Source organism: Odocoileus virginianus, chromosome 27, assembly GCF_023699985.2.
Source record: "Odocoileus virginianus isolate 20LAN1187 ecotype Illinois chromosome 27, Ovbor_1.2, whole genome shotgun sequence".
NCBI lineage: Eukaryota > Metazoa > Chordata > Mammalia > Artiodactyla > Cervidae > Odocoileus > Odocoileus virginianus.
This window is the reverse complement of record NC_069700.1, coordinates 30,798,913-30,825,571: the sequence shown is the minus strand read 5'-3', so window position 1 is coordinate 30,825,571 and position 26,659 is coordinate 30,798,913. Positions and strand designations below refer to the sequence as shown.

Below are 26,659 nucleotides of genomic sequence, written 5' to 3'. Positions count from 1 at the left end.
CCCCAGTTCGATTCCTGGGTTGGGAAGATCTTCTGAGAAGGGAAAAGCTACCCGCTCCAGTATTCTGGCCTGGAGAATTCCATGGACTATATAGTCCATGGGCTTGCAAAGGGTCAGACATGACTGAGCCATCATGAAAGAAAATTGGCCGTATCTTTAAGTTTGGTGATTAGGTTTGGAGATTGAATGTGATTACTATATTACAAACAAAATTTATGAAAATTAAGATCAACACCTAGAAATATTTTAAATTTCAAAGACAGGAAGAGAAGCTTATAGGCACCTAAGAAACAAAATTTAAAAGATAGCTTACAAAAGAAGAGAAATCAGGACATCACAGTCTTGCCACAACCCTAAATACTCGAAAGTAACAGAAAAACATATGCAGAGGAAATTACTGGCCTCTAAGAATTCAGTGTCTGACCAAACTGCCCTCAGTGTGAGCAAGTGAGTGATAGTTGCTCTGTCATGTCAGACTCTCTGTGACCGCGTGTACTGTAGCCTTCCAGGCTCCTCTGTCCATGGAATTCTCCAGGCAAGAATACTGAAGTGGGTTGCCATTTCCTTATCCTCAATGTATGAGGGAACAAAAAGACATTTTTTTTTTTTTTTATGTGAACCATTTTTATAGTCTTTATTGAATTTGTTACAGAATTGCTTCTGTTTTCTGTCTTGGATTTTCAGCCCCAAGGCATGTGGAATCCTTGCTCCTTGGGATTAAACCCATACCCCCTGCATTGGAAGTCAAAGTCTTTATTACCAGGCCACCAGGGAAGTCCCCAAAAGATATTCTTAAGGATGCAATTTAAGTGTTAAGAGATAAACGCATTCTATCTCACTCTCTCTCTCTCTCGCACACATACCATCTATACTGGGCCAGATTGTCCTTTATGTCTGAGAGAACAAAAATACATTTTCAGGAGTGCAAAAGATTAACAAAATATACCACCCAGACACATAATATCCCCCACTCCCCGCCCCCAGCCTATCCCATAAAGCTAAAAGTGTTGGAAGTGGTTGTTCTGTGGAATTGAAAGTGGTGAGCAAGTGGGCAGGGGGTTACTGTTTTCATAATAAGCCTTATAGAAATGGCTGACTCTTTAAATTGTGCACAGAGGTAACTTGAAGAAAAATAGAAAATAAATTAAAAATAAGAGTTTTAACAAAGAGAAATGATGAGCAAATATAGCAAATACACTCAAACTAACAGATACCAAGGAAGAAATATTATGTAAATGTAGAATTCAAGAAAAAAAAGCACGTATAAGAGCAGTTATTTTTATGGGTAAAAATTATGATCCACAGTGAGAATTAATTGTAATAATGCTTTATGAAATAAATAAAATAACGTCAAATTACATAAGCAAAAATCCATTAATAGTTTATGTGGAGTTTTTTTTAATTCCTATAATTTGAGATTATGGCATATACTATCAGTCCACGACAGGTCTGGTAGGCAGAAGGCCAACTGTAGGAGGGACCGTGCTTGGCTTAATGCTCTGCTATCTCCCTCTTAAAGTCCTTAATAATTTTTAAACAAGGAGCTCTACAGTTTCATTTTGTGCTTTTATGTAGCCAGTCCTGAGTAGGCATAAATTAGTAATTATATAGAGATTTTATAATATGTTATTTTTAAGCTTGAATAGCTACATTGGACTTTCTTCAATATGAACGAAGTATATGAAATTATTTCTAGTGTCCAAGAAATATTTACAAAAATTGATGATACTCAGTCCCAAAAGAAAACTTTGATTCAATCCCCAAAGGCAAAAATTGCTGAAACCTCATTCTCTGACTGTAAACAATAAAATTAGAACACTTAAAAAAAAAAGCCAGTCAATTCTGTTTAGAAAATAACAAAAATCTAGTTATGAAAGCTTTTAAAATTTATTTATTTTTTATCAAAGGATAGTTGCTTTATAGGATTTTGTTGTTTTCTGTCAAACTTTGTGAGGTGGTCAAAATGCTACCTTCTTAACCCTTAAGTGAACTAAAGAACTAAACAGTAGGATATATATGTATGTATATATATATATATGTGTGTGTGTGTGTGCACAAACACATGTATACACACACACACAGAGGTTATTAAAAGTAGAAAGTTAATAAAAATAAGGTTAAAAATCAGAAAAAAAAAGTAGCAAAATTAAAGAATTGGTGCTTTGCGATATTCACATACATATAAGAGCCAACTCATTGGAAAAGATCCCAATGCTGGGAAAGATTCAGGGCCGGAGGAGAAGGGGATAACAGAGGATGAAATGGTTGGATGGCATTACTGACTCAATGGACATGAGTTTGAGCAAGCTCCGGGAGATAGGGAAGGACAGGGAAACCTGGCATGCTGCAGTCCTTGGGGTCGCAAAGAGTCAGACACGACTTAGCGACTGAACAACAGCTATATATATATCATATCTATGAACAACTAACCAGGGACTTCTCTGGCGATCTGGTAGTTAAGAATCTGCCTTCCAATGCAGGGGATGTGGATTCCACCCCTCGTCAGGCAACTAAGATCCCACTTGCTGCGCGGCAACTAAGCCCGAATGCCGCAACTAAGACCCAACGCTACCAAATAAATAGGTAAATAAATAAATACAAAAACTAATCAACAAGAAAATACACAAAAATAAATGCCTATAATGCATAAATCCATATAATTACAGATTGTAGATTTAAATAATTGAGGCAAAATTTACAGTTATTTGTAAATACATTAGAAAATCTAAGTGAAATGAAAATTTCCCAAAAAGAAAATGAGAAAGTTATCAAGGAACTTCTACCCCAGAAAGCTCTAGAGCTATATTACTTTACTGATTAATTACTTGAAATTTATAAGAAACAAGTAATTATCATGCTGTAGGACTGAGAGAAAGATGAAAAGCTACTGTTTTTCATTACAGCCATTTATTTCACTTCAAAAATTCTTACCCTAAAAACAATACTAAACGTTTGCATACTTAATAGTATTTATAACAGTTTAAGATGGGGAGGGGGGAAGAAATGTATATAAGTACACAGAAGTTAAGGAAATTACAATATATACAAATTGTGGGATATCACGCAGCCATGTAACTAATGTTCATAAAGACAGTGTTTAGCGATGTAAGGAAATGATTATACTACTCTAAGTGAAAATAAATCAAAATGGTAGTTATCCATTTGTTAACACAGTACTCATAGACTCTTTTCTGTGTAAAATCATGAGTGATTATTTTTCTCCTTCCCATACATTTGTGTGTTTTCCATATTGAACATTAATAATTAAAAGGAAAAAAAGGAACTTCAATGACATTTCTCTGCTTCCCCAGCTGAAGACAATGAAATAAACAACTTCCAAATAGACCAAAAATTATGTAGTAGTTTATGTTATTATTTACCAATTACAAGTATGAAAGTTTCATAGCACCCCTCTCCACCAATCACATCTTCTTCCTTTTAAGGCTAACCTGGCCAAGCAGGAGGGCCGCTTGGCGGTTGCCAACGCTGAACTGGGCAAGGCCCAGGCACTGCTGGATGAGAAGCAAGCTGAGCTGGATAAAGTGCAAGCCAAATTTGATGCAGCAATGAATGAAAAAATGGTGAGATTAAATATACAGAAATGACTAATATGACATACTGAAATGGTCCCTAAGTATGTGTTGTATTTAGGGATCAGGCATATGTTTACAATGAAAAAATACTGACCTGAATGCCCTTTCTCACTGGCCATGTCTACATTGTTTTGGACCTTCAACAGTCTACATTCTTTTTTCTGTTTTTAATAATTGTTTTCTATAAGAAGAAGCTGTGATGTGATACACAGGAGTACTGACTTTGGAGTCAAAACACTGGCTCCATATTAGACACTTATGAATTGTGCAGTTGGAAGTGACTGACTGACTAACTTTAGTGTCAAATGGGGATCCTGATAAGACCTCATGGTGTAGGTTGCAGCAGTGGTGATGTGGTAAACATTCAACAGTCAGCTTGGCTCTCTTTCTGGTGGTGGAATCTGGAAAAGATGAGCATAAATGGCACCTCGCAAAGGGAAAGAAAAGAAGGAAGAACAGGTCATCAACTTCGGCCCTCAGGAGGCTGAAGGAGAAAATGTATTTGGTGTGTGCCACATCGTTGCATCCTTCAACAAGACTTTTGTCCATGACACTGATCTTTCTGGCAAGGAAACGATCTGCCATGTAATTGATGGGATGAAGGTGAAGGCTGACCGAGATGAGTCCTCTCCATATGCTTCCGTGTTGGCTGCCCAGGATGTAGCCCAGAGATGCAAGGAGCTGGGCATCATTGCCCTCCACATCAAACTCCAGGCCACAGGAGGAAATAGGACCAAGACTCCTGGACCAGGGGCCCAGTCAGTGCTCAGAGCCCTCACCCACTCAGGGATCAAAAGTGGGCGGATTGAGGATGTCACCATATCCCTCTGACAGCACCTGCAGGAAAGGATCAGCCTGGGGAGGCGGGGGCCAAGGGGAGAAGAAAGCCTTGATTAGCAGTGTTTGCTTAGTTTTGAGGTCTAGGTGTCTCCCCCAAGGTCAGGTCTAAGCTGTCAGTGTGACAGGATGAGGCAGCTGAGAGAGAAGATGAGCATGCCATTATACACTATGCCAATGCAGATGCGATGAACTTAACCCAGAAGTATAGATAATACAAAAATACGGTCAACTATGAATTGATGAATTTTGATTATTTGTTACCTATAATATAATGGGCTTAATTGTAAGTTTATATAACTTCGTTTTTAATAGTGGCTGTGTTTAACACCAGCTCACAAATTTTCTGAAAAATGTTAACAGTTGACTCTTTGAGCTGGTACAAGCTGGCTGCAGCATACTAGTGTTGTGTAGATTTTTTTCTGGAGAAAAAAAAAATTCCTTTATAAACTGCAAAGAACTCAGAATCGTTATTAAATCCAGGACTTTAAAAGGTATATTTATTGTTTTGAAAATATTTAATAGAAATCCTATTTAAGCTATGTAATTTGGATTCTCCCTTTCAAAATGACTCCTTTTGAAATTTTGTAAGGTGAAATAACTGTATTTTGAGTGAACTGTAAGAATTTAATACGTAAAATTTTACTGACAGTGTATTTTTAGATTATATTTATTTTGCACGAGAAATTCCTCCAGGTATTTTTACATGTCAATAAAATGGATGTTTGATTAAGCAGTTTAAAAAGTTCTCTGAGACATTCTCCTTTCATGAATGTAGGATTTGCTTAATGATGCTGACATGTGCCGGAAAAAGATGCAGGCAGCTTCCACCCTCATTGATGGACTGAGTGGAGAAAAAGTCCGATGGACTCAGCAAAGCAAAGAGTTCAGAGCTCAGATTAATAGGTATCAACTTTGGTCTTTGTTATAATTGCTCTCCTTCTTTGTCATCACCCCAAAGGCCACCTCTTGTGACATGGGGGAGCATAAAGTCGGATTCCTTGAAGTGCTTTTCTCCTCCATTTCCATGTCCACATGCTAGGATCCCACCATCTAAGAAAGTGCTTCGAGCTTGAGTCCCAGACACTAAAATGGAGAGAAGAAAACTTGGTGAAACATTTTTTAACTCAGTTTTTGTGTAGGGGTGCTTCTGATATCATCTAGTTGCCAGAACAATCTAGATACTGGTTCCAGTTCTACACCTTTCACCTCAAGGTTTTTCAAAGTGTAGACTGACAATTTGTTCTAGATGGAAGGGCATCTTGGGCTGGTGTCTTCTGAAAACTGAAGGAGAGGGAATGAGAGGGGAGTAGGAGAATGGCAAAAGAAAAAAGAAAGAAGATGACAAAGAAGTAGTGGTTTAATCAAGACTGAATATGAACAGGACCAGGACATGTTTCTTCCTCATCTGGAAGTCAAGCTTCAGGACCTCTAGGCTTCAGGAAGGAGCCTCTTTCTTGCTCCTGGACTTACCCGAAATGAGGCCACTCTTACCCCGTTTGGGGCCTTTAGGCTCCTTTATCCTCTCCATGTCTTGTTGCCAAGTGTTAAGCAGGGAGCAGAGAAGAACTTCACCTAGTAATGAAACTGCCCGATGGCCTTTCACATTCCTTACTGGGAGAGCTTGAAACGTGTTGGTGATTCACTTTATTGTTTCTTAACAGGCTTGTAGGTGATATTCTGCTATGCACTGGATTCCTGTCCTACCTTGGTCCTTTCAATCAGATATTTAGGAACTATTTACTGAAAGAGCAATGGGAGATGGAGTTGAAAGCACGGAAGATTCCTTTCACTGAAAACCTGAATCTTATTTCAATGTTGGTGGATCCTCCAACAGTGAGTGTTACTTTCCTTATATTATTAGTTGAATTTCATTTTATCCACAAGAAATCAAGGTGTGCCTGACTTACTCTTTCTGCATTTAATTGGAAAGATCATTTTCAAAATACTGAAGCAGGACAAAAATTTTTTTCTTTGTGGTACAAAAGTTCTTTTGCATTTTAAGAAATCTTGCTTTCAAATTGGTCTCTCAGTCAGGTCCAACTCTTTGTGACTCCATGGACTGTGGCCCATCAGGTTCCTTTGTCCGTGGGATTCTCCAGGCAAGAATACTGGAGGGGGTTGCCATTTCCTTCTCCAGAGGATCTTCCCAACCCAGGTTTCAAACCCATGTCTTCAATTGCACTGCTTTGAGTGATAAGATCATTTTTGAGCTACAAGCTTGCTAATATTGAGCTCTTCTTATAACCCTCCATTATTTACACCACTCTTATTGAATCTCATTCTCTTACAAACATTCTAGGAAGAGGTAGACATTGGCTAGGCTGTAAGTATTGGTATTATTAACTTTCTTTTGATTATTTTCTTTTTTAATGTTTAACAGTGTAACACAATAGCACATTCTGGCATCACTGAGTGATAGCGTGCACTGCTAGACTAACCTTTCTCGCTAGAAATTTGATGCCATTGTCAATTTTCAGTCTATCTTACAGACCTCTTGCAGTATTAAATGCTTTCCAAGCGATTTGTATTCACGTGCTGATTTTTCATTTGTAAATATGCTCCCCAGTTGCAGTTTCCTTAGGGAAGCCAAGCTATTAATTTCAAGTTATCTCTATTTAAAAGTCAAAAAGTTATCTTTTCCAATTCAAACAGTGTTCAGCTGGTCCCTACAGGGACTAGATAATGTATTGGAAACACACTGATTATGGCCTTCGGAGGAGCTAAGATAATTTAACGAAGGTGGAGGCTTCTCTGCATCTTGGGTGATTTTATTGACCATGTGGAGTCAGGCTTCCCAGGCGGCACAGTGGTAAAGAGTCCACCTGCCAATGCAGAAGTTGCAGGTTCTGTCCCTGGATCGGGAATATCCCCTGGAGTAGGAAGTGGCAACCAACTCCAGTATTTTTGCATGGAAAATTCCATGGACAGCGGAGCCTGGCAGGCTACAGGTCATGGGGTCACAAAGAGTTGGACATGACAGAGTGACTGAGCACAGAGCCTTCTTGATTTTGAAAGGAATATTTAGAAAAGTCATTGATGAGTTCCTGCCAATGTAATATTTCTTGTCCCCTAATTTCTCTGCCTCCAGCTGTGCAGTGCCCCTTCCCCCATGTGAGCAGAACCAGAGAGCAGGAAGGGGAAATTTCAGAGGCTGAACCCTTAGGGCTTGCCTACTCTTGACTTCTCAGAATATTCATTGTCTCTGCTAACTCCAGCCCATCTAGATCCCATCCAGTCTCCGGTTACTAGGAAAAGGATTTATTAGATGATAAATTTGTTTAACTTAGTGTTATTTGGTTCACATTTGTAAGTTTGAGTTTTTTTACATGAATGTTGCATAGTCCTAATCTGAAAGATAAAGTCCAAATTTTAAATTTTTTGTGGCATTTTTCAGTTCAGTTCAGTTCAGTTGCTTAGTTGTGTCCGACTCTTTGCGACCCCATGAGTCACAGCACACCAGGCCTCCCTGTCCATCACCAACTCCCAGAGTTTACTCAAACTCATGTTCATTGAGTTGGTGGTGCCATCCAGCTATCTCATCCTGTCGTCCCCTTCTCCTCCTGCCCCCAGTCCCTTCCAGCATCAGGGTCTTTTCCAATGAGTCAGTTCTTCGCATCAGGTGGCCAAAGTATTGGAGTTTCAGCTTCAGTATCAGTCCTTCCAATGAACACCCAGGACTGATCTCCTTTAGGATGGACTGGTTGGATCTCCTTGCAGTCCAAGGGCATTGTTAATTACTAACAAAAGCTTTCTTGTCTTCCTTTGCGTGGCCACATCCATTTCCTGTTATGCAGATTGGAGAGTGGGGGCTGCAGGGTTTACCAGGAGATGACCTCTCAATTCAGAATGGCATCATTGTGACAAAGGCCACCAGATACCCACTCCTTATAGACCCACAAACTCAAGGCAAAACATGGATTAAATCAAAGGAAAAAGAAAACGACTTGCAGGTATGTACCATTTGGTGGGTGGGAAAGTAATCTTGAAATCATGAAGTTTTCCCACAGTTTCAGTTGAATCTTTCAGTCATTAAATTGTCATCTCTATGATAGTTGTTTGCTAATTCACACCTTTGAGTTTTGTGACAGTGATTTGGGGCAAAGACTCTGATTATTTGCTTTTTAAAAATATTTATTTATTTATTTAACTGCCCTGGGTATTAGTTGTGACACGAGAGGTCTTTTTAGTTGCAGTAAAAAACAGAGACATTACTTTGCCAGCAAAGGTCCATCTAGTCAAGGCTATGATTTTTCCAGTGCTCATGTATGGATTTGAGAGTTGGACTATAAAGAAAGCTGAGCACCAAAGAACTGATGCTTTTGAACTGTGGTGTTGTAGAAGACTCTTGAGAGTCCCTGGGACTGCAAGGAGATCCAATCAGTCCATCCTAAAGGAGATTAGTCCTGGGTGTTCATTGGAAGGACTGATGCTGAAGCTGAAACTCCAATACTTTGGCCACCTGATGCAAAGAGCTGACTCATTGGAAAAGACCCTGATGCAGGGAAAGATTGAGGGCAGGAAGAGAAGGGGACAATAGAGGATGAGATGGTTGGATGGCATCATCAACTCGATGGACATGGGTTTGGGTGGACTCTGGGAGTTGGTGATGGACAGGGAGGCCTGGTGTGTTGTGGTTCATGGGGTCGCAAAGAGTCGGACATGACTGAGCGAGTGAACTGAACTGAACTGATGTGACTCTTGGTTGCATCATGTGAGATCTAGTTCCCTGAACAGGAATTGAACCCCAGCCCCCTGCTTTGGGAGCAGGGAGTCTTGGCCAGTGGACCACCAGGGAAGTCCTGGCCCTAATTATTTTCTCTCTGTGATCTTTCTTGATCTCACTTTGTTTTTCTCTGTCCATTTCCCTGGCTGTATTGCTTTTGCTCATATTGGATGAGGCTTTTATTCTGGGCCCTGAGATTGTGCTTACAGGAAAATGACAAGCACAGGACTTGTGATTCCTCAGTTTAAAGTCATTTGCTCCAGCCTAACTCAGGTACTTGCTCATACTCTGGAGTTCAGCATTGGAGTTAGAGTCTACCAAGGTGTTAATCTTAAGGTAGAGGTAGACATGGGCAGGATTTCAACATTCCTGGCTCCTTTGAGGATCCTGTGACATTGATATTTCAATTCAGTGTTACAATATGAACTATTCTTTGTTTCCTTGACGTTGTTCCGAGTTCCAAGCCTATGGACCCAAAGTTTTTCTTGTAGTGTGTCTATTATACTAACCAGAATGTTTCCTCCACCCAACTGCCCACTTTACTTATATCCAAGATGAAAGTCTTGAGCATTATTCAGAGTCCACATCCAATACTACCTTTCACCAGACTTGCCTGAATCCATAGCTTCATATAGCCTGTCCTGATGCCTCACACACCTTGTGTTTCTGTTGTGGACTAGAAATATGCTTTAAATTACTGTTCTTTGCATATTTGTCTTTTGTCTCTACTACATTATAAACTGGGCTTCCTTGGTAGCTCAACTGGTAAAGAATCCACCTGCAATGCAGGAGACCCCAGTTTGATTCCTGGGTCAGAAAGATCCACTGGAGAAGGGATAAGCTACCTACTCCAGTATTCTTGGGTTTCCCTGGTGGCTCAGCTGGTAAAGAATTCACCTGCAATGCAGGAGACCTGGGTTTGATCCCTGGGTTGAGAAGATTCCCTGTAGAAGGGAACAACTACCCCCTCCAATATTCTGACCTGGAGAATTCCATGGACTACAGTCCATAGGGTTGCAAAGAGTCGGACATGACTGAGTGACTTTCACTTATACTATAAAGTTGGGCAAACTCCCAGAGATGGTGAGGGACAAGAAGGCCTGGTGTGCTGCAGTCCGTGGGGTCATGAAGAATTGGATATGACTGGGCAACTGAACAACAGCAACAACTCTATAAACTTCTTGTTATATTTATGGTTTTATGCCATCTTTATATTTTCTGTGTTTATTGAATTAAAGTGTGTAATAATTACAGGAAAATAAAACCAACCCAGAAAAAGTCATCTGGTCATCTTGATAAATGCAGAAAAAGTAGTTGGTAAAATCAAAACTTCTAGCAAACTGAGATTAGGAGAAAGAGTTAGTCGCTCAGTTATGTCCAACTTTTTGTGACCCCATGGACAGAAGCCCGCCAGGCTCCTCTGTTCATAGAATTCTCCAGGCCAGAATACTGGAGTGGGTAGCCATTTCCTTCTCCAGGGGATCTTCCGGATCAAACCTGGGTCTCCTGTGTTGCAGGCAGATTCTTTACCATCTGAGCCCCCAGGGAAGCCCAAGATTAAGAGGACCCTTCCTTAATCAGATAGCGTATTTACAAAAAGCCTACAAGAAACACCACATTTAGTGGTGAAATAGTGAAAGATTCACTTCTGAGATCAAGACTTTGCAGGCATGGGGACATTGCCTATTGCTCTGGAGCACCCCCAAGATTCTCCCACCTTATTAAGACTCCAATCTATATTGACTTAGAAAAAACTCAGAAAAATCCTGGCAAAGATCAGAGAGTATAAGTGGAGGGGAAGAGTTAAGGAAAGTGAGGTTGATGGGAATGTAGCTTCTGAGGAGTTGTATAGACAGAAGTGCATGCGTGGCATGTACCAGAGTGTTCCTCCTCCTGAACTCAGCACCCTGGACCCAGCTCAGCTGTAACTTGTTCCTTGCTCCGGTCCTCACTCCTCTTGCCTCCCTGGCTGTCGATCTCCCTGCTCATCTTAGTCTTATTTTTTCTGATCGTGGCTTTATTTCTCCATTTAATTCATTGATAGTCTTCAGCCATGTCCATCCTGATGCAGCCTCATCCCAAGAAGCTTCCTGAGGAAGTAAGAGAAATATATCAGAGATACTTCTTATTTTAAAAACCATCAACTGCTGGGATGTATGTAAATTGAACTGCATCTTTTTTACTCAGACAGCATAGTATTTTTCTGAGTATGTGGATAAGCACATGCACAAACACACATAAATGAAAAGAAAATGAAACAAAACCATCATTTCTGTGCTCGGTAAGGAAGGCAAAATGAAAAATGGAACACTTCATAAATGAAAAACAAAACATATTTGGCATGTCCAGGGCTGCATTTCACCTTGGCAGCTTTGCCAAGGTCGTCTTCAAAGCCATCTCCAGCACCTATAGCTCTGACTTCTGAATAAAGAATGTATTTGCTTAATTCCCCTGTGAAGAATTCACTGAGTAAAGACCTAGTTCCAAAGTGTTTGTGTGGATGATACAGGCTTTCATGGTGGCCTCCACACAGTATTCCTCCGTGAGAAAAATCAAGTGACTCCCAACCCGAAACTATGACTCCAAGATATTACTTCAAGTTTACAAAAATATTAAAGGTGGTTAAAAGGTGATTTAATAAATCAACAATTTGAAAATTATTTCTTTAATTGGTATATTAGTCAGGATTTTTCAGAGAAACAGAACCAAAAGGATATCCAGGTACAGATACATAGAAAGAGACTTATTATGAAGGAGTGGCTCATGGAATTATGGAGGCTGAGAAGTCCCTGATCTGCTGTCTACAGGCTGGAGCCCCAGAAAAGCTGGTGGTGTCATTCCAGTCCAAACTCTGAAGGCCTGAGAACCATGGGAGCCAGTGGGGTCAGTCCCAGTCCAGTCTGAAGTCTCCAGAGTCAGGAGCTGATGTCCAAGGGCAGGAGAACTGATGGATATGTCCTAACCTGTGCAGAGAACAAATTGGCGCTTCCTCCAGCTTTCTGTTCTGTTCAAGGTTCTTAATGGATTGGACAATGCCCATAATCTTTATTCAGATTGTTGACTCAAATGCGAATCTCTTCCAGAAACAACCTCACAAACACACCTTGAAATAATGCGTGCCAGCTATCTGGGCATTCCTTAGCCCAGTCAAGTTGACACATAAATTTAACCATCACACTTGGGAAAGACATCACAAAAACAGAGTTTGCTTCTTGGGGACTAGAGCAGGACAATTACATTCAGTCTTCTTGGGACCTTATTTCATCTTATTTAGATAAGCTAGTTAAAGCTCTTTGTTTGGATTCGTTTACCTTATCAACTCATAGTAAGGTCTTGCACAGCACATCATTTATATAAATAAAGCTATCCATCTAGGGGAAAAAGTTCTATCGTGTGCAAGATTTTCTGTTTTTAGTTATTTCTGTTTTGATCAAAACAGAACAAAGATAGACTTATTTTTCAATTCCACACCTTTTTTCATTGCAAATGAGAGATAATATTTTTAAATTTCACCCTCCTAATCACCTGATGTCTCAGTGGATTTTCCTTTTTCATTTTTTTTAGTTTTAAGTTTTTTCTTCTGTTTATTTGGCTGCTTGTGACATGAAGGATCTTTTTTTAAAATTTATTTTAATTGGAAGCTGATTACTTTACAATGTTGTGGTGGTTTTTGCCATACACTGACATGAATCAGCCGTGGGTGTACATGTGTCCCACCATCCTGAACCCCCCTCCTACCTTCCTCCCAACCCCATCCATCTGGGTTGTCCCAGAGCACCAGCTTTGATGCCCTACTTCAAGCATTGAACCTTCACTGGTCATATATTTTACATATGGTAATATACAAGTTTCAGTGCTATTCTTTCATATTGTCCCACCCTCGCCTTCTCCCACAGAGTCCAAAAGTCTGTTCTTTCCATCTGTGTCTCTTGCTGTCTTGCATATAGGGTTGTCATTACTGTTTGTCTAAATTCTTAGTTCTTAGTCCATGGATAGAATCCGTGCCCCTGCTGTGGAAGTCCAGTGTCTTCACCACTGGACCACCAGGGAAGTCCTCTCCTGTATCTTAAGATCAGCACTCACAGTAGCGTAAAGGCAATAGTTGAATTCAGAGAATAGAGGATAAGAAGGTGGAGAGTTGAGGACTGAACCTTTGGGAATCCTCACACTTAGGCAGAGGGAGAGATCGCTGGAGAAGTAAAGAGTTCCAAGTCAGTTGACTAAGGCAAAAATCAACTAGCCCAGTTGGTGTGTTTTAACTAATAACGAACATTGATCTAAAAATGGAGAACCTCACCAGACATTCAGAATCCTAATTTATTTTAATGTAAGAATATTTTTAAAAAGTATAGTCTTTTAGGTTGATTTTATGCAAAATACCATATTCTTATGTTATGCCACTGTTAGAGACAGAATATATAGATGAACCTTAGGTTGATCCAGTATGTCATTTCTGACATTCCTATGCTTTTTAAAAAATCACTTATTCATCTCATAGGTGTCCTGAGAAGATAAGTGAGTATCACAAAAATGCAAGTTAGTTTGCTTTCTTTGAATGATTGTAGCTATGTAAGTTTAAAGGGTTAGCCCTTGATTACCCCTCTTCCATCTGCCGGAGCAGAGCTCTGACTTCCAACTAAGGAATGACATTTGCCTCTCTTTCATTCGGAGAGACCCCCACTACACACCCAGGGCTTCCACAAAGTCATGACCCCCCAAGTTTTGAAAATTATGTTTTGTTTGTTACTTTTATATTTATAATTAAGGCTTCCTGTACAGTCCTTAGAATTCTTAGTCCCTTGCCCAAATATCTCTGGTTTCTACTCAGGAACAGGCACATTCTTTGTAACACTTCTGCAGCAACGAACTCTTTATTTTTAGGTAACCTCTCTGAACCATAAATATTTCCGCACACACCTGGAAGACAGTCTTTCCTTGGGCCGACCCCTTCTTATTGAGGACATCCGTGAAGAGCTGGATCCAGCCCTGGATAATGTATTAGAAAAGAATTTTATTAAATCAGGCACCACTTTCAAGGTAAGCTTTAAAAAAAGAAAAGAGCAATGGTGACATCTACTTATCTTTTTGAGCACAGCAGCGAAGGCAGTTTTCTTCAGGTGGTAGTATTTGACATGCTGGAAGAATTATTTCTAAACTCATATTTAGTGTTTTCCTTAAAAAAAATATATATATATATGTAACATATATGTGTATATATATACAGCACGGAGAACAGTATCTTGCTAACAATAGCCATTTATCTGAAACTAAACAAGATATGAAGGAAAGGCGTCTGGTGATTATTATTATTATTGTTACACACAAAATGTGTATATTTTAGCAGCTCTGAGAAAGGTGGTTTTCAAACCATGTATACTTCTGTATACTTCTTTCAAACCATGTAAAACCTGTGTTTCCTCACTGGATAAAATGGCATTTTTAATGAAGTCTAGGGACATTGATTTTATTTCTCTATTAACTTTCAATTCAAACTCACAAACTTTGCTGGAAGCAGTAGAATATGGTTTCTGATGACTGGTGATAACATAAATTGTTTTCAATAAAAGTGTTTCTTTTTTAATAGGTTTCATTCTTTACTTTTAGTTTTCTTTGGTTTTACTGAATGACAGCATTTCTGATCGAGAATTTTTTGCTCTGAATAACTTAATTTCATGAATATCAGTGAATAAGAATGCCAATTTTCTTGTTAACTAAAGAGATTTATTTAGAGGAATGTTCTTCATAATGTGAATTTTTTCCTATGCCATATTTAATATGCCAAAGGAGGTTTTAGTATGTCCATTCCTGAAAGGGCTTTTAAAAGACCCAGATTCTTACCTGCAATGTGAAGTCCGTGATGCCTGAGAATTAGTGCCTTAGTGATGTGGTTTTCACTCACATGCAAGATTAATATTAATTAAAAATTTAAGTCATTTAAAATTTTAGAATTTCTACCTGAATTTTAGATAGCAAACCCAGTTGTTTTTGATACACTGAAAATTGTTATGTTTAAGATAAGTTATGTTTATAAGATATGTTATGTTTAAGATATGTTATGTTTATCTTTCTGAGGAAAAAAATGCCAGTTTCATTAACCCTTTCTCTTGTCAAATGTACTTCAGATATGACTGTGAAATGCAAAAAGAAATAGCACTTCTTATAAACACAACGAATTTCTGTAGTAGGAAATTTCCTCAGGTGGAGAAAAGCAGTCAAATCTTAGACAAGTCTGAGTTTTCCTTTCTTCCAGGGGCCCCCATCCTCTGGGATCTAATGCCTGATGGTCTGAGGAGGAGCCAATGTGATAATAATGGAAATAAAGTGCACAATAAATGTAACATGCCTCAATCATTCTGAAACCACCCCCCCTCCCCCAGTACGTGGAGAAACTGTCCTCCACGAAACCAGTCCCTGGTACCAAAAAAGGTTGGGGACCACTGCTTTATTCAACATTCGTTTTGGATAAATTTTTCATTTAATTTTCTTGGCATCATGGCTAAAATCATCTTCAGGCAGGAAGAGAATTTAAACCACAAGTTTAAATTATTCTAAGAGAATATGATTTATCATATAAGTTCAGTGATTAAAATTTTACAACTGGTTTTTGTAATTCATTCAAGTTTCACTGCATTGACCTTTGGTAAATTCCCTCCTAAATTGAACCCAAATTCCTTGTCTGCCCTTTAAGCTGTGTGTAATTTAGTATTTGAATTGATGTAGGTGAAAGTTGGCGATAAGGAATGTGATGTCATGGATACGTTTAAACTTTATATTACAACAAAGTTACCAAACCCTGCCTTTACCCCTGAGATCAATGCTAAAACGTCAGTCATTGATTTCACTGTTACCATGAAAGGACTTGAGAACCAGTTACTGAGGAGGGTAATTCTAACAGAGAAACAGGTAATAATTTCTCAAGGTAAAGAACTTCTACTTATAATAAATTATAATAATGTTTTAATGTATTAGGAAAATTTTGAATATATGGAAAGGAAAAAATGAAGCAAATCATATTTACCTTTGTTAGCCTAAATATTTGTTTTGTAGTCTCAAGTCTTGTTGAGAAATCATGCAACTCACCTCTTTTCTGATCCCTGAAAGCACATGTGCACACACACACCACTCTCTACTTCTGACTTTAAGGCTTTGGGTATATTGACTTTCATATCTACAACCCTATAGATGAATAATCTTGAGTTTCACCTGAAAAATTCAATCAAATGATGATCCTGAAGAAAAAGAAATTGCTCTGGATGAATATTATTAGTAGGTTTAACTACTACACTGCAATAGTAATTGATATACTTGGCTATAATTGGTACTACCACACTCTAATAATCTAATGATGTAGGGAGCCTTACTTTTATTTTAATTAAATAAAATTTATACTGAAGCAGAGAAATTAAGTATAATTGACAGTTCTAATAAAACAAAGAGCAATTTAAAGCTGGAAAATTTTAAGGGCCTGATAAACTAAGTTTTAAGATAAAGCTCAGAAAACCTTAAATGTTATAAATAAAATATAATTTTATATATTTTGCTTAAATATAATTAATTTTAAGGGCTTCCTAGGTGCCTGCCAATGCAGGAGACATAAGAGACATGGGTTTGATCCCTGGATCGGGAAGATCCCCAGGATGAGGAAATGGCAACCCACTCCAGTATTCTTGTCTGGAGAATCCCATGGACAGAGGAGCCTGGTGGGCTATGGCCCATGGGGTTGCAAAGAGTTGGACACGACTGAAAGACACTTAGCACATAGCATAGCACAACTGATTTTAGTATTAAGGATTCAAGGAGAAGGCCAGGTTAGAAATAGTAATGGGAGGGTGAGAAAAAGAATGGTGGAAAAGAAGAGACGTGAACAGATGGCAACAGATACAAAGGAAAGATTCAAAAAGGGAAAGATACTGACACCAAAAAATCAGAGGGCTCAGTAAAATGAGAAGTAGAATCCCACCTGGTTAGTAAGAAATGGCTGACTTGGGGCAAGCCCTTGAAAGATAGCCAGTGTAGTGGGGTGAAATGGGCCAGTCCCAGCTTCCACTCTCATTAGCTGTGTGATCTTAGTTTCCAAAAAAACAGCCAAGGGTTTATGCAATCCAGAAACGGAACTCTCTCACTTCTAGAGTCTGGCAGAGAGCATAGGCCCCTCAGTTCACTGCCTCTATCAGCTCTTAAGGCCAGGCTGATTCATATCAATGTACGGCAAAAACCACTACAATATTATAAAGTAATTAGCTTCCAACTAATATAAATAAATGGAAACAAACAAACAAAAAAAGGCCACATGGTCTCAACTATTGAAAATCAGGCCTTCCTTCTTGGTCTACCTGGTGCTGTTGGTCTGTTCTGAGATGTTGCCTCATTGGTTTAGATCCCCAATGCAAACTTCGCTAACTTCTTAAGGCAGGCCATTCCGCTGTCTAGGGTACACTCCTCATCCCCAGAGCACCCTACACCCACTCCTCTAGGCTTGAGCTTCCTCTTCAAGAGAGGTGCTTAGGTACTTATACCAACCTTGCTGGAAAAAACAGTCTGCAATGTTCAGAGGGTTTTTTTGTTTTTTGTTTTTCCTATACTAATAAGGATTCTTAAAATTATACTTTGAAAAAAAATTTTCAAACTTTCAGAAAAGTTACAAGACTGGTCCATGAACTCTCATGACTGTGATGTTTAACCTTCCTAACAACCCTGCTCTTATACCCCCATCTTTACAGATGAACAAATGGAGACCAGGGAGAATAAGGTCTTAACCCATAAGAGCACATGGACTTCCCACCCTGCCAAGCCTCGTAGATAAGCTCTACTTACAGGTCATGCTGTAAACTCACAAGTGTCCACTGTACCACAATGCTTGTTTTTCCATATCACACTGAAAAGGAAGCTAACAAGATTTCATCTTGTCCACATATTCCTATACTGCCACCCAGGGGGTGACTGTTTTAATGCAGACTATTCATTAATTATTCCCTTTGTGGCTCAGATGATAAAGAATCCACCTGCAATGTGGGAGACCTGGGTTTGATGCCTGGGTTGGGAAGATCCCCCAGAGAAGGGAATGGCAACCCACTCCAGTATTCTTGTCTGAAAAATCCCATGGGTGAGGAGCCTGGTGGGCTACAGTCCATGGGGTCACAAAGAGTCAGACACAGCTGAGTGACTAACACTTCACTTCGCTGCCCGTACAGCCACGATTTTACCACTAACCCATCAAACACCCCCAAACCACTAGTACAATGGCCGTATGCAGTAGCATTGGAGTTAGAGGACAAGGGTATCAGGCCTGTCTCTGCTAGCAACTGTGCCCAGTTGCCTAGTCGTGTCTGATTCTTTGCTGCATTTTGAAAAATGAATGGGGAGGAGGGAGTATCCCTGGTGGTCTAGTGGTTAAGAATCCACCTGCCAATGCAGAGGGCGTGGGTTCGACCACTGCTCTGGGAAGATTCCCACGTGCCACGTGACAACTAAGCCCATGTGCCGCAAAAGCCCGCGCACCGCAACTAGTGAGCCAGCGCTCTGGGGCCGGGAGCCTAAAGCGTGTGTGCCCTGGAGCCCATGCTCTACAATGAGGGAAGCTGCCGGAATGAGAAGCCCGCACACGCAACAAAGGGTAGCCCCTGCTTTCCACAACTAGAGAAAGCCCACCCACAGCAACAAAAACCCACGGCAACCGAAAGTAAACAAATACATCTCTTTAAAAAAATGAATTTAGGGGGACATGTTCCTGCCCTCTAGATGCTCAGAATCTAGTTAGAGAGATATAGCCTACGCTATATGCAAGTTATGCAAGTTATGATGCAAGCCATAGAGATGTACAGATGAATGCCGTGCTCTGGGTTTTCATTGACAAATTGATTTAGGAAGAATTTCTGAAAGTTCTTTGAGAAACTTTCTCAAATAAGTAGTTTAAAACACATTTTAAATGCAGTTCTAAGTACAGCGTGATTCCATGTGAGATCAAAAAAGAATGCTGTGAAGAATGCTTTTGAGACAATTTAATTTACTCTATATTTAGCATGAGTATTGTAGTCATGTTACATTTTCTGAATTTGAAAATTGCACTATGGTTGTATAAGAGAGTGTCCTGTTTCCTAGGAGATATGGTTCAGTTTTTAAAGGTGAAGGATGATGACACATGCACACAGTTCAGCAGTAATAATAAGTATTATAAAGAAATAATGGTAAAGCCAAATGTTATTTGATGAATCTAGGTGAAGGGTATATGAGAGTTCATGGTACCAGTCTTGTAACTTTTCTGAAAGTTTGAAAAAAAATTTTCAAAGTATAATTTTAAGAATGCATCACTTATGTAGGAAAAAAAATATACCCTCCAAATATCTAATTTAGTCCTTCTGATAGAAGGAGATGCAAAACAATGTAAAGTGGATTTATATTGGCAACTGACTATGTCAGGTCAAGTACCTGGTGTTCCTATAGTCAGGTCCCAACTCAGAAGCTCCGATCAACTTAAGTATTCTATTCATTTCTTGGTTTTAATGCCTCTTTGTTTCTGTCCCTTCTGACTGCAAATATAGTTAGCATTTCTCACTGAGGGCGGTATGTGGGAACAGGGCCAAGAGAATGGGACACTCTAATTTAAATAAATGTAGAGGTGGAAAAAGCCTGGGCAGAATTATTTTAGCAGAGTTATCCCATGCATACTAATGTACATGCTACGGAAACTTAATGCTAGTGGGCATAATTTTTTTTTAATGGTTGAGAGAAACAAAAATACAGATTTGACTAACGATAGTGTCGTTTCAGTGGTATTTCGGTTTAAACTTTTAAAAATGAATAATAAACACTAGTAAGTTGGATTTGCCATAATAATTGATAATTACACTTCTGATGATATTTTTTGTTTGTTTTTTTTTTAAATAACAGGAGTTAGAGTCTGAGAGGGTTAAACTTTTGGAGGATGTGACTTTTAATAAGCGGAAGATGAAAGAACTTGAAGATAACCTCCTCTACAAATTAAGTGCTACAAAAGGTATTGTGTTATTAAGAAATAATCACATAATGGATTGTGGATAGATTTCTTGTACCCTCTTTTCAATGCCCTCATGATTATAGATGTCAGGAAACAGTTGAGTTGTCAATGCAAAAACAAGCGAGGCAATTTCCATCTAGATATTACAGAGAGACTGCGGGGAATCTGATTTTTAAATTAGCAACCGGCATCTGAGCATTTGATAATAACACAGTTTTCTTGATATAATTGCTCTCTCCTGAGAAAAATAAGGGCTCCCAATACAGCTAGGTAACTCATAATAGGCTAATTTGCTTGCCTGAAGGGAACTAATGTGCTGGATCTTTTTTGTGTGTGTTTTTAGATCAATTCTTTCATTTGGTGTTGAAATGCTGTGGCCACAACGGGTTTTGATGTGTGTAATCTTGTCAGAGACACTTGACAGCCAGAGCTCAGTCACTCTTGACTTGACTGGACCTCCCACGTAGAAGCTGGGATAGGTTCATCGCCGGGCAGTCAGGTCATCGTCCCAACCCCTGATATGTGGATATACTATTCTGTAACAGGCAAAATACAGCAACCTAAATTCTATTGTTCATTAGCAAACTAATAATAAATACTTCAACTCAATGCACGTGAGTTTGAGCAAACTCTGGGAGATAGTGAAGGACAGGGAAGCCCTGTGTGCTGCAGTTCACGGAGTCACAAAGAGTCAGACGAGACTTAGCGACTGAACAACAGCAGATGAATGCTTTCCAGAAGCACCTTAACTCCTGGATATATATATTTTTTTAAAAAAGGAAAACATAACCTCCCAGAAGTACATTAAGTGTCACTTTCACAACAGCCTCTAGCGCTTTAAGGTGGCTTCATGGCAAAGGCCTTTTATCTGCCTTAAACTGCTTGTGCTGATGAAGTTGCCTGTCTCTTGGTCTGTGACTTGCGCCAGCCATTTGGATGGATACCTCTGGGCATTGTAAATGTTACCAACAAGGACTGACTGAGGGTTCCTCCCCTGATCCAGCCAAGAGTGTACTGGATCAAGACCTCTTTCCTGTGAGATTAGTCATGATTTGGACTTCTCTCGCAGACCTGACATGCCCATGAGAGCATCTCAGCACCTTCCAGTAGCATCCACCTGCTCCCAGGTGGGCCAGAGCTTCTCTCTAACTTATTAGAGACATAGAAGGACCAGAGTTCTCAGTGTCAAGGGCTGTTGGACTAAAGCAGGAGTAGAAAGTGTACAATTCACCTGTAAGCTGGTGGGTAATGTTTGAGTCAGCCTGAGCTGTGAGACAAATGGGATGGAAAAGTCCGTGATGCCATGAGGGGACCCTCAAGATGATCAAGGAGGCAACAACGCCGTCACATAAGGGACAGCTGAAACCACTGGGACTGGAGGGAGACATGAGTTTTCTTTAGACATTTGAAGAACAGACATTTGGGCTATCTTGAGAACTGCCTTTTGCATATTTTCAGGCAGAGTTGGATAACCCCTAGGCCGGAATGTTTAGAACGGATTGAAGCCTCGGATAGATAGCTGGACCAGAAGCCTTTCTGTGTCTCAAGATTCACCCTTGCACCCTGTGGGCTTTGAAGAAGTCAACTTGAAAACTAACGGGATGATTAGAGAAGTGATGCATCTCACTTTGCAAATTTTCCATCTTGCATTCCCCGGCTTTCCTCTTTGGTTTTTAGGTTCCTTGGTAGATGATGAATCTCTCATTGGTGTCCTCCGCACTACCAAGCTAACAGCCGCTGAAGTCAGTGAAAAACTGCACGTAGCTGCAGAAACGGAGGTCAAGATTAACACTGCCCAGGAGGAGTTCCGGCCCGCGGCCACCCGCGGCAGTATCCTCTACTTCCTCATCACGGAGATGAGCATGGTCAACATCATGTACCAGACCTCGCTGGCCCAGTTCTTGAAATTATTTGACCAGTCCATGGCCAGGTGGGGCCTCACTACCTAACTACCTTACCCCTCCCAAAATTTTGTGTGTATTGCTACTCTCTTAGAAATAGATTTTTACTTCTTTGATTTTTAAAACATATTGCAGGTCTGAGAAGTCTCCACTGCCTCAAAAGAGAATTACAAATATTATTGAATATCTGACCTACGAGGTTTTTACATATTCTGTCAGAGGCTTGTACGAGAATCACAAGTTCCTCTTTGTACTCCTCATGACCTTAAAGATCGATCTTCAGAGAGGAACCGTGAAGCACAGAGAGTTTCAGGCTCTCATTAAAGGTGAAGGGCTTGGGATGTGGATGTACTATCTAAAGGAGATTGCTTTTGATATGCTGTTTGATGTCCCATAGACCCATTCTTATAATACACAGAGGAATTACTTTCTATTGGAAGTGAAGTTCATTTTCTTCCCCCCTGATTTCTATTCATTTTGCTCTGGTTACTCAAGATGACTTACTTCAGGTCTGTGTTAACTGCGATTTTTAGTTATGTCATTAAGTTAAGTTTGAGCTTTGTTGCTTAGGATTAGGACATTCAAATGTCAAAAGGGAAAATAGTGATTCGGGGGATGAGCTTTCTGCTGCAAGAGAGCAATTCCTTAAGCAGAGGATTATAATGATGTTATAGAGTGTAAATTTAAAAAGAAAGCACACTTGTATTTCATATTTAAAGTGAATCCTATACATTGCTTATCTCCATGTTAAAAGTATGATTAAGGAGAGAAAAGAGCGATATTTCCATTCAATTCAGTTAAACAAAATATTATGTCTAAAAGAAGGGAGTTGATTGCATGTGGTTAGTGAGATCATAAAAAGCTCCTTGGAAAATTTGCCTTTGCAGGTTAAGTCGTGAAGTTTTCCAGGTTATTTGATACATGGGAAAATGCTCCAATCTTTTCTTTCTTTTTTTTTTTTTTTTTTTTGCTCTTTGGTAAGTCATTTAGTAAACTATTTTCTGGCTGCCCTTCTCCCCCCAAAGAAGAAAGTGATATTTGAAATGGACATTGAGTGATAGGAGAAATGAAGAGAACGTCCATGCTGAGCAGAGCAGCATGAGAAAAGAAATGACTAGAGTATGTAAATTGGTGAGCCTTGATTCCCAGGAGAAGGATTTCTTGATCTAATAAGAAATTAAGGGGTTGTCTTAGGTGGTGATATGATCCTTTTATTGTCTTTAGGAAGGTGACTCTGGCAGAGAAGTGTAGGATTAATGAAGTTCAAGGGAGTCTGTTAAAATTTTCCCAACCACAAGAAACGCATTCCCATCCTAGGGTGAAGACAATGGGAATATAAAGAGAGACAGATAGGAGCGATCATGAAAGTAAAATGGCAGAGGACTGGGTGGAAGAGCCGAGAGCGGGTCAGAAATGAGCCTGAGAGTTCTGCTCTGTGCAGAGATTTCTGGTCATGATGGTTGACAGAGAGCGAGTTTGAGAAGTGTCAGAGTGGGGATCTAGTTTTAGTCAGGAGAGGGCAGGTTTTGTGGTCATAAAAACAATCCCTGAGTTTCAACACAGCAGAAGTGTACTTCTCCTTTACTGTCCATATCTGAGCTGCTTGTCATGGTCACCCAGGAATCCAAATTGCTTTCCATAATCACTATGGAAAAGGGACATGATATGGCAAATTGTGTGCTGGCTCTTAAAGGTCACACAAGTCACTTGTGCTCATATTTCATTGGCTATAGCAGGATGCATGACCTCATCTAAATTCACAGAGGGCAGGGAAGTGCCTTCTGCCCTGAGCTACATCCAACATGGACGCTGCATCACAGTGTCAGTGGTGGAAGGTAGTGGATAGATGGATAAGCCCGAGGTTTGGCAGCAGGAGTGTGGACATGGAAATACAGAGAGGGCTGGTGCATAGCTGTGGGGCCTGGGGTTCCAATCAAGAAGTTGCAGGGCAGGGGAACTTTGTAACTAGTGACAAAGTACCAATCTCTGTGGACAACAGCCTAATGCCCCCAGATAGGATTTGTCATGGCTTGGAGGATCCTAGGCTGTGACTGAGACAGATGAGAGGTGTCTCAGATGAGAGGCTGGGGAGAGGTGGGGTGGGGGTGGGAGGGGGGTTGTAGATCTGAAGCATTTCCCCATCAAGACACAAACCCATCCCACTCTACCTCTCCCCGGCCAGCACAACCAGCCAAGCCACGGCCATTCCCCGAAAGAGACTAGATTCTTTGAGAGAAGGTCTTTAAATCAGAGGAGACCGAGAAACAGCAAGACTTGGGGTGGGAATTTGTGAGGAGGATGTGATTTGTCACAGAAAAAATAAAGAAGGCTACACCTCTGAGCTGTGGTTAGAGCACATCTGTGATCCCATTTCATAAAACTGGAGAGTCAGAGAGAACCAGACTCTGTAGGGTCAGGAGAGTCAGTGAGAGGAATTTGAATTTAATTTACTTGGCAATAGGGAGTCATGGAATGTTTTATGAGCAGGGAAGTAGCGTGAACAGAGCCGTGCTGCAGAAGATTAATTTGGGATTTTTATGGTAGGTGGATTGTCAGAAGTACAGTCAGCACAGAACACAGGGAGAGTTTTCAAAAAATCAAAACTGGTTTAATCTACCATTTGTAGTAATTTTAAACTGGCTTACAGTTTGACCAAATTATTTTTTAAAAGATGGTAGAACTTTGTTTTTAATGCTTTTTTTTTTTTTTTTTTACAAAGTTAACAAACATAACCCTTAGATCATTGATATCTTCTATCATTTTGAACTCAGTACTAAAGGGGAAAGAAAAAAGACTTATTTATCAGAGCAGAAATGTTTGATTTCCCAAGAGTGACCATCCTTTTGTATTAATTCCTACTTGTTTTCTGCAATATCTGGAAGGTGCCTTTGACTTTCTTCTTCAACTGAGAATGACAGAATACTTTGAAAAATGGAACAGCTACCAGGGGCAATCCTGCACTGTTGAGTAATTGGTACACCTTTTCCCCCTGCCTGGTTATTTTAGAAAGACATCATCTTTCTTTTGTTGTAAACCACAGACAAAAAGACACCTTAGGGGGTCTTCTCTGGCCTTCCAGGTTGGATTGGACCCAAGCCTTCCAAAACAGACAGAGAGTTAATGTCAAATAATAGCTCATGATTATATAGCTTTTACTTTGGGCCACAAGGGTTGTTAGCTTTCTACATACATTAATTTATTTAATCTTCACAGCAATCAATCTGATGGAGTCTATTATTATACTCATTTGACAGAAGAGGGTACTGGGAGAAGTTGAGTTCTTTGTCCAAGTTTGTGTAGCCTGTAAGTGGCAGAGCCAGGATATTTGGGGGGAACAGGACAGGCTGTGATTGTTCTGGGCTAGTTTAGGTGCATGGTGTGTTGAAAACACCTATGTAACTTAAATGTCTTCTCTTGATGTCTTTGAGGTGTATGATGACATGAAATCATTGTGTGTGTATGTGTGTTGGGGGGTTACAACCAAGAAGAAACGGGACATATCTTATTTCCATGTTAGAGCACTGCGCGCATATATACTAAGTTGCTCAGTCGTGTCCGACTCTTTGTGACCCCGTGGACTGTAGCCCAGCAGGCTCCTCTGTCCATGGGATTCTCCAGGCAAGAATACTGGAGCAGGTTGCCATGCCCTCCTCCAGGGAATCTGCCCAACCCAGGGATCGAACCCTTATCTCTTATGTCTCCTGAATTAGCAAGCCGGTTCTTTATAACTAGCACCACCTGGGAAGCCCGCGTGAGAGGACTAAATCCCTTAAATCTGCAGGCGACTTTCTTTAGGGCTTGCTCCTCTTACGGTAAACTCAGCGTTAGCAGAAACGGTGCTAGAGTAAGGCTTCCTCTTTCACCTAGTCCCTGTGGGGATGGAGGCCTCGTCGGAAGATTCCCAGGTTCTGGAGGCGATGTGGCACTCAGAGCCCCTGGCCCCACGGCGGAGGGAGTGGACTTACAGCAAGATCCTCCATGTCGTCCACCTTCTCAGGAAGATGCAGAGGGGAGAGCAGAGGCCTGTGATTCCCTCCGCCCGCCACCTCCCCTGTTTCTGTCCCCAAGTCAATGAGTGAAATGGGATTTGATGGGTTCTTTAAGAGGATTATAGGATTTAAAAGTTCAAGAACCACTATTTCCTATACATCTGAATTAAACAACAGAGGTGGAGTAATTATGATAAAACATTACTGAAGACATCCAATAGAGAACTTTTCAATAGAAACTGAAAATATAGTCATACCTCTTGGTGAATGTGCTCATTTTTTTTTTTTTTTATTGAGAGCTTTCTTTTTTTTTTTTCCATTTATTTTTATTAGTTGGAGGCTAATTACTTTACATCATTACAGTGAATGTGCTCATTTAACTGGTGATTTGCTTTCAAAATGGGCTTCCCTGGTGGCTCAGATGATGAAGAATCCACCTGCAATGCGGGAGACCTGGGTTCAATCCTGGTTGGGAAGATCCCCTGGAGAGGGAATGGCTATCCACTCCAGTATTCTGACCTGGAGAATTCCATGGACAGAGGAGCCTGACAAGCTAGAGTCCATGGAGACGCCATGAGTTGGATATGACTGAGCAACTTTCACTTTGCTTCAAAATATGT

The 26,659-nt window shown here is 40.2% G+C and overlaps 2 protein-coding genes across 2 annotated transcripts in view; both read left to right on the top strand.

The window, feature by feature from the left end:
* Positions 1-26,659, top strand: part of DNAH8 (dynein axonemal heavy chain 8) — a 341,076-nt gene that overhangs the window by 228,884 nt on the left and 85,533 nt on the right. Inside the window, exons 72-80 of the mRNA XM_070456508.1 lie at positions 3,444-3,581; positions 5,209-5,336; positions 6,095-6,266; positions 8,228-8,383; positions 14,038-14,193; positions 15,877-16,059; positions 20,044-20,149; positions 21,827-22,079; positions 22,186-22,376. Coding sequence (XP_070312609.1) covers positions 3,444-3,581; positions 5,209-5,336; positions 6,095-6,266; positions 8,228-8,383; positions 14,038-14,193; positions 15,877-16,059; positions 20,044-20,149; positions 21,827-22,079; positions 22,186-22,376 — 1,483 coding nt within the window. The remainder of the gene's footprint in view (positions 1-3,443; positions 3,582-5,208; positions 5,337-6,094; positions 6,267-8,227; positions 8,384-14,037; positions 14,194-15,876; positions 16,060-20,043; positions 20,150-21,826; positions 22,080-22,185; positions 22,377-26,659) is intronic.
* Positions 3,999-4,424, top strand: LOC110123710 (small ribosomal subunit protein uS11-like). Its single transcript, XM_070456939.1, has one exon. It carries the CDS (start codon positions 4,014-4,016, stop codon positions 4,422-4,424), a length of 411 nt encoding a protein of 136 aa, XP_070313040.1. The 5' UTR covers positions 3,999-4,013.